At 38.3% G+C, this 11,491-nt stretch overlaps 2 protein-coding genes, 7 non-coding genes and 1 pseudogene across 48 annotated transcripts in view; 1 reads left to right on the top strand and 9 right to left on the bottom strand.

Moving 5' to 3' along the window:
* The window catches only part of LOC109678738 (centrosomal protein of 295 kDa-like), a 35,008-nt gene extending 33,669 nt beyond the window's left edge, over positions 1-1,339 (top strand). For all 10 annotated transcript variants that reach the window (XM_074056232.1, XM_074056229.1, XM_074056231.1 and 7 more), the window contains 2 exons: positions 120-1,158; positions 1,238-1,339. The gene's annotated coding sequence lies outside the window, so the exon portion shown is untranslated. The remainder of the gene's footprint in view (positions 1-119; positions 1,159-1,237) is intronic.
* LOC109678733 (TATA box-binding protein-associated factor RNA polymerase I subunit D-like) lies at positions 252-11,453 on the bottom strand. Of its 31 annotated transcripts, none has more exons than XM_074056250.1 (11): positions 11,254-11,411; positions 9,557-9,653; positions 8,435-8,825; positions 7,419-7,594; positions 7,083-7,137; positions 3,998-4,035; positions 3,748-3,781; positions 2,781-2,825; positions 2,388-2,435; positions 1,607-1,635; positions 252-1,406 (listed from the first exon to the last, which is right to left on the bottom strand). In XM_074056250.1, exons 2-8 carry the CDS (start codon positions 9,625-9,627, stop codon positions 2,811-2,813), a joined length of 780 nt encoding a protein of 259 aa, XP_073912351.1. In that variant the 5' UTR covers positions 9,628-9,653; positions 11,254-11,411; the 3' UTR covers positions 252-1,406; positions 1,607-1,635; positions 2,388-2,435; positions 2,781-2,810. The 31 variants fall into 31 exon arrangements, with proteins under 31 accessions (XP_073912351.1, XP_073912349.1, XP_073912344.1 ...); XM_074056248.1 differs by having other exon boundaries at positions 1,607-1,990; XM_074056243.1 differs by lacking the exon at positions 3,998-4,035 and adding an exon at positions 5,076-6,354.
* LOC141417699 (small nucleolar RNA SNORA25) lies at positions 1,443-1,574 on the bottom strand. The gene has a single exon (XR_012442343.1). It is a non-coding gene; the product is annotated as a small nucleolar RNA SNORA25 (small nucleolar RNA).
* LOC141417716 (small nucleolar RNA SNORA32) lies at positions 1,762-1,875 on the bottom strand (annotated as a pseudogene).
* LOC141417685 (small nucleolar RNA Z40) lies at positions 2,221-2,294 on the bottom strand. The gene has a single exon (XR_012442329.1). It is a non-coding gene; the product is annotated as a small nucleolar RNA Z40 (small nucleolar RNA).
* LOC141417710 (small nucleolar RNA SNORA1) lies at positions 2,533-2,665 on the bottom strand. Its single transcript, XR_012442354.1, has one exon. It is a non-coding gene; the product is annotated as a small nucleolar RNA SNORA1 (small nucleolar RNA).
* Positions 2,896-3,033, bottom strand: LOC141417690 (small nucleolar RNA SNORA8). Its single transcript, XR_012442334.1, has one exon. It is a non-coding gene; the product is annotated as a small nucleolar RNA SNORA8 (small nucleolar RNA).
* Positions 3,882-3,953, bottom strand: LOC141417777 (small nucleolar RNA SNORD5). The gene has a single exon (XR_012442405.1). It is a non-coding gene; the product is annotated as a small nucleolar RNA SNORD5 (small nucleolar RNA).
* LOC141417719 (small nucleolar RNA SNORA18) lies at positions 4,090-4,223 on the bottom strand. Its single transcript, XR_012442360.1, has one exon. It is a non-coding gene; the product is annotated as a small nucleolar RNA SNORA18 (small nucleolar RNA).
* LOC141417760 (small nucleolar RNA SNORA40) lies at positions 5,273-5,394 on the bottom strand. Its single transcript, XR_012442394.1, has one exon. It is a non-coding gene; the product is annotated as a small nucleolar RNA SNORA40 (small nucleolar RNA).
* Positions 11,454-11,491: the final 38 nt, after the last annotated feature.

The raw sequence follows: 11,491 nt of genomic DNA on the forward strand, positions 1-11,491 counted from the left end.
CAGCAAGCATGAGGCCCTCAAACTGAAAATAATAAAAGCAGAGAGAACCCCACAGTCCCCTCTAATATTTTTGTACCAAATGTTCTAAGGCTTTTTTCCTCCTTTTTTCCATTGCCCAGGAAACAGAATCTGGCCGTGGTATAATGGAAGAACCAGAACTCACTTTAGTAAGCACCAGTGACATCAGTATTGCTGAAGCAGGTTTTGCAAACTTAACGCTAGAAGAGAACAGAGAGAACGAGACAAAAAGCTTTGTTCAGGTAAATTTATTAGCATTTGAACATTAGAGAGCAGAAACTGACAGTTCATAGGAAAACGCCTCTATATATGTAGGATTCATATAGTTCGACCATCTACCTTTTTCATAACACACCTGGAAGAAAGTATTTGTCGAATATGTGCATGTGTAGTAAATATTCTCAGCAACAGCAAGAAAAGGATGAGAAAGTGGATGATCTGCAGGTACAGAACCAACAAGTCAGGTGTAGGGTAATTCAAGGCCTACCTGATCTATAAACTACGAACCATACAAACTCATCTGTGACTTTTCCAACTAGGTGGGTGAATTTCTGCCTCTTCTATCAGAAACCCCAGATTGTCCAGCTGTATCAGAGAACAAGCCTACAGGTATTTCATTCACCTCTACATATAACTGCTAAATGAGGTGAAAATATTTAGCAAGATTTTAACAAAATCTTCCCAATTTTGCAGCCATTATCAGGGAACTTACAAGAACCATTTGTAAAGAGAAAAAAGTCATTTATGGAGAAAGCCTTTTAGAGGCAGAAGGAAATACAGAGTAAAACTGTAAATTTTCAACCCTGTACAGGTATAGTATCTTCTTTAAGTAACCTTTAATTTGGAGCCTTGCCCAATATCTGCCAGCCCTTTTATTTTGTTTACTTATTCATCTTTTTTCAGGCTCATCTGTAAGTCACCTCAGGGGTGTAAATAAAGTTAGAGCACTGCTTCCTGAGGAAAGAAAGACACAAGTCCTCAGACATCAAAGGGCTCTCAGATAGTTTTTGTTTCACTGTGATTCACTGTTCTGCAATATTTGTTTTCTTTTAATTCTACATCAGCTTCTTACAGATTATATGATCAACTAGCTGAAGTGAAAATGTTCAAAACAGAGCAAGAGCAAAAGAATTTCACAAGGTGAGCAGGGTATCCCCCAGTTTTTGATGTTTAAAGTAAAAAGTATATGGAAATGATTTAATTTTTATTCCTTCCACAGAAAACACTAGAGAAACTTCGAGCCAAAAATACATGCTGACTGACTTTTTACAGTGTTTTTAGGCAAAATTATTTAATGTCAATAAAATATTTAATAATTTTACATGTTTTGGTTGGTTTTACTGCACATCGACATCACCTTTAAAGTTGATTTTTCTTCCAGGATAGCCCTAAAAGAGAGTGACAGAATTACAACACTTTTCCATTTCACCATCTCCTCAGCAAAGCACAGCACTACTGCTGAGTGACTGTGGCATCCCATAGAGAAATTCAATCTCAGGTCACAGCGTTAAGAGCTCTTGGTTTTACAGCCCTAAAAGCCCTCTTTGAAATGACCTACATACATTAGATTTCTCTCATGTGTGCATACCTCTTTAAAAGATGCTTAATCCAGTTGTCCTGCATGACAAAAACATAACCAAGAAAGACAATTACAAATGTTGCACAGTATTTGACTGTTACAAAATCTCATTAGTAATGAAGTTACCATTAGAAAAACCATTGTGTGGTTATTTTATTGGGCAGTAGTGTCCCCAGTAGGTTGATTGTTAACAAAGTAGCATATAGAAAACCTAGTGGGAAATTTCTTTATGGTCATGTTCACAGCAAACTGCATTCTAAAAGCCTTGGTAATGACCATCTTATCCCTGTAGGTATCTAAAAAATTACTTGCCACAAAATTTGGGCTTCGTCTTTAATATGGCCACTTGAATTGCAGATTGGAATTATTGATGGCAACTTCAAAATTCCCCATCTGTGGAAAAACTTGTGTTTCAAAAACAGAAAGGACAAAACAACTTTGAAAATGCACCTAACTTAGGTTCTCAATGGTTTAATTCAATTATAAAATGTATTTTGGAATAATCCCACTACTGGGGCTTGCTACTTCAAGGGCAGTTAGGGTATGAGGGGAAAACAAGTGCCCAGTGAATACTAATTTTAATGCATGCATGTTTTAAGTTCCTTAGAGCCTCTGCAGTGTATGGATGTTCAGAAAGGCTATTATCAGTCAGCTTAATTCAGAGCAGTTGAACATTTTGCCTATCATCATAACATCCTATCAGTGGCAATTTACTACACATATAATAATGGTTTACAACATTACAAAACTACCTACACTGCTTTTGAAGTAACAAGTTAAAAATACTTACCTGAGGACCTGTGGGATTTAATTTCCTGAAGCAATTTATTGTTCAGTCCTAGGAGATTAATTATAGATAGAAAGCACTTTATAAATACCAAGTTTTTCTAGGAAACGTTTTTCTCATTGCATCTTTTCATCCATGAGCTTAAGCAAAATGTTACAGATCTCACTGTCACCACTGCAATGCATTTACTGTGATGGAAGCATGACCTGTGTCTCAATTTAGCCACAGTGACCAATCGAGGACACCAATCAGCAGTGCCCCCTCTCATCTGGAATGAGGCAAATTCCTTTCAAGAGGATTCATGCAATATGCAAAAGACTTCTGAATCTCTATCCAAGTTCTTCTGTTACGCTGCCAGGAGGAAAACAAGCAGCTGGAAGCAATAGAAAGCCTTACATTTTTAGAGTAGATGGACCTTCTTGGATCTCAAGTGCTGACACCCTAGATAAAAGAAAAGCGTTTACTATTTATAGCTGTATCAACCTAAACTCATAGCAAGAAACCATGAAAATAATGTGTCAATATTAAATACCAGGTTTAACATGCACAAAGGCAAGAAAACCAACGATGCCATGTACTGAATTTCTATTGCACTGTCCTTTGAACACACCAGCAGGAATAAACTGCTGAGTGCAGATACCACAGCGCATTTGACTACACTTAACAACCTTCTTAGGTTTGCACTGCAGCTGAGAAATTTAATTTGACCCTTATTTCCAAATTGTCATTCTAAGGAACCACAGAACTTTTTCAATTATATAATCCTGGGCTGAAGGGATTGCTGAAATGGTAGAGCACGTGCCTCGAAGGTATGAGGCCTTGAGTTCAAACTCCAGTTACCCACATGGTGTAACCCCTTGAAAAGAATGGTATCTAAATACAAACTATATAATCCTAGTCATCTTTATCTGGTCTCCACATAATATGCACATCGAATTAAGCCAAATCACTATAGAGCTTTAGTTTGGTCTTGCACAATTTGGCAATAGGTTCTCATCCCAGTAGAGCCATAAAATAAAAGGCACACTAGTCAGAATCTTGACATTTTAAACAAGGTCTTCTTATACAGCCCAAACTGACCTCAACGCTTGATTCTCCTGTTCCACTTCCTGTTGAGAAGGTATGGGGACAGAACACTGAGCCTGAGTTATCTTACTGTATGTCCTATATGGTACCAAATATTTTTGCTGAGCTCTTATTTTATACCTAAAATAATGTACTTTTAACAGTATTGGAATGCTGTGCTTACAAATTTGTAATTCTTATAATTTCAAATCCTAGAACTTAGGGGTGTTCCCTGAGTTCAATCCTCCTACCAAGAAAAAAAGTCCTTGATAAGTTAGTTAGAAATTATCTCACTTACCCATTTCATCAATGAGTTCAGATCATATTCATTCCTACAGAGAAAGTGCCAAATCAAAGACTTAGAAAGGATACTCAAATACTTCACTATAAAAAAAACTAAGTTTACTCTTTGACCTTAATAGCTATCTCCAGCTCTGTCAGAATGAAGTTTTAATTCATGTCTGTTTCATTCAGCAGTTGAACAATCAAATTCATCATCTGAACTGTGTTTTCAAAGACTGTCCGTTAATCACCAACTAAAAACTTACCTATTACACACTAAGGATATGTGGATTTCTGCCAATACCTAAGGTAAACAACATATATATGTATATATATTAGCAGTTCTTTCAAACTTTGTAACTGTCTTGTAATTACTTCCCACAGACCTAAGAAATGGCCCTGTGAGTAAAGCAAAACCACACAATTACTGTATGAGGCGTTTCCAACGATGTGTGGCTATAGTACAGAAGCCCCATCGGGATAGACCTCAATGCTTATTTTTTAATAAATTTAAGTACAAAAATTAGTAATTATCAAGAACTGATAAGCTCTGGCAAAATTATGCAAGAATAGCCGTGAACAGGAAAATCTATTTTAATCACAAAAATGAAATCATTTCTATATCTTGTAGAAAACTTGTCTACCCACGTGAGGCCCTGGGTTCAATTTTTAGCATTGTCCATATCCGACAAAATAAACCTCAAAGTATTTTCTTTTTAATCAAGCTCTTCAGGAGAGTGTAGGCCATTAAATAATACCATCAACCAGCTACTTCACATGAACTAAAGATTTAAATACCACTTTCACTGTTTCCCATATTCCACTCCAGATCACCAGTTTTACCTGAGATGAATTTTCACCTCACAAATGGAAAAGTACTTATTAAAATGTTAGTAACTTAGGTGGCTATAACTTAAAAATCAGGTAGGAAGGTGCCAGTTATGCCCTGTAATCCTAGTTACTTGGGAGGCCAGCCCTGGTTTTTGAGACCCCACTGCCGAAATAACCAGATCAAAATGGACTGAGGGTGTGGCCCAGGTGGAATGCCTTCTCTGTAAGCAAAAAGGCCGAGTTCAAACCCCAGTCTCACTTAAGAAAATATGTAATTCTTAATTTTTACCAGATTTATCTTAATGTATTTAACTTAAATCCCCTAGCTCACCTGACATTAATTCCAGATAAATGTATGCATAAACCCTGGAAACTCAAAAGCTCTTACAAATCCTTTCAAGTAAAATGAACCTGATACTACATAACTACATATCTGATTGCTTTTTGGAAATGTAATTGGAAATTAAAGCTCTAAGTCTTATAAAATGAAACTTTGGAGACTTGTGTACTTACTACATCTAGACAAGCATGATCCACTCACAGTAAGATGTCTTCAGCTTCAGACCTCAAGTCTCAAATTAGAAGCCTTGAGAAGTTTTCATGCATCACAACATGAATGGTGATTGAACACAACTGAAAGTTATTTTCTTATCCTACACTTTATTCTTTAAGTCAACCTTAATGGCCATCACTTTAAACTGTTAGGTATCCTTATACCTTCTTGTGTGTATCAAAACTCACACTGAACCACGAGTTCTGGGTTGCTAAAGAGGATTTATTTTTTGCACCTGAGTCTTTGTCCAGAAGTTAAACAAAAACACACCCAAGTGTTAACCGTGCACTACTCATTCACATTTAACCTTAATCAGCTACACAATGATGATCACAGTAAGAAAAATAGTGACTGAAACAAGCTAAGATGATTTTTTATGCTGCTGGGGATTAAGTTCAGGACCTTGAAATTCAGGATCCTGTAATTCACACTACATTCCCAGCCAAAATTCAATTCTTACTACAGTAATGTTACTTTCATCTGAAAAAAGTTGGTATAATAGGATGCTGGTAGAGGTTGGACATCGTGGCGCATACACATATAATCCCAGCATTCAGGAGACTAAGGCAAGAAAGATCATGAGGCCAGGACCAGCCTGGGCTACATAGCAGACCTTGTCTCATTTAAGAAACAAAGTGAGCTGGAGGCCCAGCTTTAATCAATAGTGTGCCTACCTAGCAAGCTCCAAACACTGTCCAAACCCCAATACTGCCAAAAATAGAAATTGAAATATGAAAAAACAAACCAGAAGAACTTGGCTGGATGTCAGTCATGTTTAACTAGCATTTTCTTTTCAGGATTAAAATCTCTTCGTGGTTTCAATGGTTTAGTAAAACCTGTTAAGTTTCTTACACTGAAATCAATAAGCACTGACAAAACAGCCAGACTATTATTTAAGAAGCAATGTCTCAGCTTTTTCCTAGTGTTTTAAAGTTTATGATTCTTTAGTTGTTTTCACCATCTTCTTCAGAAGGTTCTCATTCTTCTTAGGATGTTCTTGGTTTAAAACTTCTTCATCCCCAGGGTGGTATTAACCTTTGATCATTTCTTCCTATGAAGTCACTTTCACTGCATGTTGCTTGATATTCACATTGTCTCCTTTTCAGGCCACTCTGTCCTCTGTCCAGTATTTTTAGCCTTAGAAGTTCTCTTAGCCATTGTAACGTCGTCATTCTCTTGTTCTAAATATACCTTCATCTTCTTTGGGAATTCAGAACTTATTATGAAACAACTGTCCTCCTACGTACACACACACACACACACACAAAAACACCATTAATAACTAAGCTAGGAGGTGTGAATTCAACTATGATATATTCTACGAACTTCTGTAAATGTCACAATGTCCCCAATACAACAATATAAAAATAAATAAGCTAAATAACTATACTAATTACTGGGAACTGTAAATTATACCTAGGTTTAAAAACTCCCAAGTTAACATCTACATATTTTTTCATTTCATGGTTTAAAAACACTACACATTGCAATATTCATTACAAGTATTTAGGGATGCCAACCACCCATGGCTCATGCCTATAATCCTAGCTACGTGAGACACTGATCCAGAGGACTCAGAGTTCTGCCCATGCAGGTGAGACCCCATCTCCAAAATGACCAGAGCAAAATGGTCTGGATTTGTAGCTCGAGCAGTAGAGTACCTTCTTTGCAAGCATGAAGGCCCTGAGTTGAAACCTCCCCATACCATAAATAAATAAATAAAATTGGGGGCTGGGATAGCTCAGGGTGAAGTGCTTGCTTAGTATGCTTAAGGCCTTTGGATTGCTCCCCAGGAAAAAGCCCATATTAGCAACTATTGAAAAAACAGCATGTGTATTCTTACATTTCCTTCATTAAATTTATTCAGTGTTTCAAATTTTAAGTGGACTAAAACTTAAAACTACTGAATGTTAATTCCTCCTGTACCAACAACTCCTACCTTCCTTGAATGAGAGTAAGTCACTTACTACCAATTTGATATCACATTCATCATATTCAGGATGTGCCATCTCATCTTCTGCTCTGTAACATGGAAATGTGTATTTTAAATGACAAATCTTCTGACCTAGTTAGACACTGTCAACATACAACTGTAACACGAATACTAGTCAACAAAAAAACACAGTATTCTGTTTAACACCTAAAATGGATGTCTTATGCCCTGAGCTCAGGTTCAAGTATAGTTCTAACTTGCCTATTGTTTGTGTTTCCTATCTATGTATCAGAAACACGGATGGCAATACACAGTAAAGTTTATATTAGACAAAAACCAATGACCAGTGTTCTTACGTGATTCAACTTACGCTGACTCTTCAATAGGAGAAATGGATCCATCATCATCCAAATATTTATGTCTACGGCTATCAAGATCTTCTTTTTCTAAATCTTCACCGACATTCATTTGTTTCAGGGATTCCTTGAGGTGGTATTCATACTTCAGTTTCTCGATGTGGTTAAAAAATCCTCTTGCAACAGCTTGCTATTAAAAACACTTTTATGCCTTAGTCTTAACAAAATTAAAGTTTTGTTTGAAGAATCAGCAGATGCTTTTCAACAAAAGGTGAACATATCCTTACACCTGAATTTTGACTTAACCACTCTAGAGTTCTGGATGACAGCATATCAACGGTTTGCTATAATCACCTTAAGCTTCAAGGGTTTTCAAGTACTAATCCTCTGAAACAAAATTAGTTTCTGTCAAGAAAACTATATTAACTATACACTAATTCAACATTTACCGCTTGAGATATTTGGCCAAACTTAATGTAATTAGGTTACTTATCAAGGAACTGCTAAAAACATCCAAGCTTTATCAAAAAGTTATCTGCTGAACATGAATGACTTGAGATACTTCAGGGCTAGGCACCAGTGGCTCACACCTGCAATCCTGGATCCAGGAGGGTCAAATAATTCACGGAGACCCTATCTCAAAAATACCCAACACACACAAAAAGGCTGAGTGGCTCAAGTGGTAGAGCACCTGCCTAGCAAGTGTGAGGCTTTGAATTCAGACCCCAGTACTGAAAAGGGGAAGAAAAAAAAAAAAAAAAACAACAGGATGAGGGTAGGGGTCTTATATATAAACAAACTTGGAGTACTACTTTTTAAATTCCTGTTTCACCCAGACACCCAAATGAAGTTTGAGCTGAAGGGCTGAGTGAGCTTTACATGAAAAACAATATAGAAAAAGTAGTCTCAAAACTGCAGACTACGTCCCACGTGTATCTTAAGCCAATTCTTTAATCGTCCATGACCTCAGACATTTTACCTATGTGAAATCTAGCCATATATATATAAAAATAAATAAATATTGATTCACCTCAAAGGTTAAAATTTTCCTCCATGGTAATGGTTTTCTTCCATTTTCACACTGTAAAAATGGGAATCCGGTTCCTTTGTCTTTAATTTGTTTCAAATCTATTTGTGATGACCTTCTAGTGCTTCTACTTCCTTTTGGTCTTCCTCTTGGTCTTAATTTTCCTCTATTTTGTCTGTTGTATTTCCTCTTTTTACGTTTCTTGTTCTTGAATCTTTCAAAAATAGCTTTTAAAGTCAATAGTCTTGGTTCTAAAGATGAGTCACTTGATGAATCTGTATGAAGACTTTCAGGTGAATGATCAAATTTTCTAAGGGAATTTCTTTGTCTCCGTTTAGGAGAGGAAGGAATACATTGTGTTTTAAATAAGCTGCTACCAGATGAAGAGCTGTCACTAGAAAAACAAAAGTTTTTTACTGAATGATCACTCAATCCCACGCCTATAGTTCTAAGACCAATTCATTAACACATGCCTAGAATAAATAATTTTAGAACAATGGGCTGAGAACCAACCAGCCATTGTGTACTGACCATAACCAAAATGAACACAGCAATTGTCCAGATGTAGTGGCTCATGTCTGTAATCCTAGCTACTCAAGAGGTGGAGATTGGGAGCATCTGCGGTTCAGTGAGACTCCATTTCAACCATTAAAACCTTGGGGGCATGCACCTGCCAGCTCCAGTGAACGCAAAACAGGAGGAAAGGGCCTGTGGTTCAACCAAGTGGTAGACTGCCTGCCTAGCAACTCCAGGCCCTGAGATCAATTACCAGTACTGCTCCTCCTCCCTCTACAAAGACTATTTTATGGAATACAACCTCCCTAAAAGTTGTCTAGTATCTTCTCAACAGCACAGTAAATGGCGAAACTTAAGTCAGGAAGAGATAACCAAGAAAATGTGTTGATTCCCTAAGCTAAAAATGTGTTCCTCTATAATATATTCAGACTTTGAATTAAACTGTTTGTCATAACTAAACGACATAATTAAACTTAGAAAGGCCAGTGTTACCCACTATTTTCTTTCCCAATTCCTTACCACCAATCATATACAATTATGTACTTTCCCCAATAATCAAATACAGTAAATGTTGACTGAGCTAGTCAGTCCTTGTAAATGTCTATTTACCTTTGGTTTTCAATTTCCACAGCTCTATCAGATGACATGTAGTCAAGAGAATCCATTTCTGATTTAACCATCACTTGCTCTTTACCCTTGAAGCTTTCTGAAATTACGAAACACAGTGTACATGATGTAGCTTCAATAAGTAAATGCTGAAGCATACCAGTAGTACTGAACACATCTAATATTCAAGGTCAAGGTCAGCAAAGGCAGATCAAATGACTATGTGAATCAGGGCCAAAATCATTTCCTAGGCAAGATCTAGAACAGTCCACTTCAGATGAATTTCCATTCACAAGCTCTTTCCATTTTTGTTCTCTAAATGTATTCAATCCAAGTCCTGTATTTCCAAGAAATGTATCTGAGTATAAAAGATTTTATCACCAGCCATAATGTAATGTACAATTACTGATAATACGATAATGTGGCCAAAAAGCTATTTTCCAAGGTAGGGGAACTCCAAGGAAAAACTTACAAGCACAATGGACCTGCTGTATACCAGGAAATATCCTTAGGTTTGAATATCCATCCAATGCACTTTAAAATTTCTGGTATGGAATTGTGTCATATTACATCTTTGCTGTTACTGACAGAAACTGAGCTCATAACTTTTCCACAAACTAATCATACTGATGTTTTCTGTCTCCACCTTGTACCCAATGCAGTGCATGTAACAGCTGTGGGGGGAGCCACTGTGACATTTACAAATGTGCTTACAGTATTATCTTAATTACATTCACCCCTCCGTCATTCTCTCATCCCACTTCTCCCCTTCTTAAAACAATTTCAGCTTTCATTGTTCTACTTTCTAACATGAATATAAAATACATCCGCCATATTCGCCCTCCCCCCTCCCACTGCAATCCAAGTTTTTTAAAGCTAATGGTCACTATTTCACTATTGCATCTCCCTAGGTCTTTGTGTTTGTAATGGTTTATTCTTTAACGTAATTGAAAATTTACATTGAAGTCCTAACAAGTTGGAAAATGACAAAATATTCCAAATACAGGAAGACGACATGGTCACTTAACAATTTTAACATTGGGCATTTTATTAGTTTTTTTAAAGGCAAAATTCTCAAAGTTATGAGACACCAACTGTTCACGCCTATAACCCTAGCTTCTCAGGAGGCAGAGATCAGGAGGCTCGCGGTTAGAGGCCAGCCCGGGAAAACAGCTGGCAAGATCTTTATCACAATAAAGGCCTAGTGAGTGGCTCAAGTGGTAGAGCGCCTGCCAGCAAGCATGAGTCCCTGAGTTCAAACCCTAGTGCCGCCAAAAAACCCCTAACATTTGGTCCGTTAGCACTAATGGAATAGCTGTAGCTACATTTCTTTTTAAGGGCATATGACAAATACACCTTGAACTAGCTCAAACCCTCTTCTGGAATTCTGAGATTTTTACAGGCCACGTGTCCAGAAGTGACACCTTCCCGGAGCTATCAAGTACTACCTTGGGCAAAAGCCTCCCTTAAGCACCTACCCTCTTGCAAGGAATACGGCGTCGATAATGGTGCCTGAAAATCAACGTAAGACCTAAGACATTTACCACCTGGGCGGCACAATGAGTCACGCCCGCACCGCCATCGCGCCACGGGGGCTCAGCTCACCCCTAGTGCCCCGGAGCCCGCAGTCCCGGTGCCCCGCCTCGTCCTCCCCAGACGGGACCCCCCAGGCGCACCCTCGGTAGCGGCAGCTGGCTGACCTGCTTCCTGAGCCCGCGGAGGTCGGAACCAGGCCGCACCCACCTCAGCTCGCCATCGCGCACGCAGCCGCCAATCTCCTCAGACCGCGCGGAAGAAAACCACGCGCAGCACCTGCCACCCAGCTAAGACGTCCGCCGAAATCTCGCGAGACTACTCAGCTTTCGGGAAGGGGGAGGAGAGAGGAAGCGGAAGGGGAGGAGCGATGAGGGGCGGAGTCTAAGCCCCCGCCAGAGGGGG

Source organism: Castor canadensis, chromosome 15 (assembly GCF_047511655.1).
Source record: "Castor canadensis chromosome 15, mCasCan1.hap1v2, whole genome shotgun sequence".
NCBI lineage: Eukaryota > Metazoa > Chordata > Mammalia > Rodentia > Castoridae > Castor > Castor canadensis.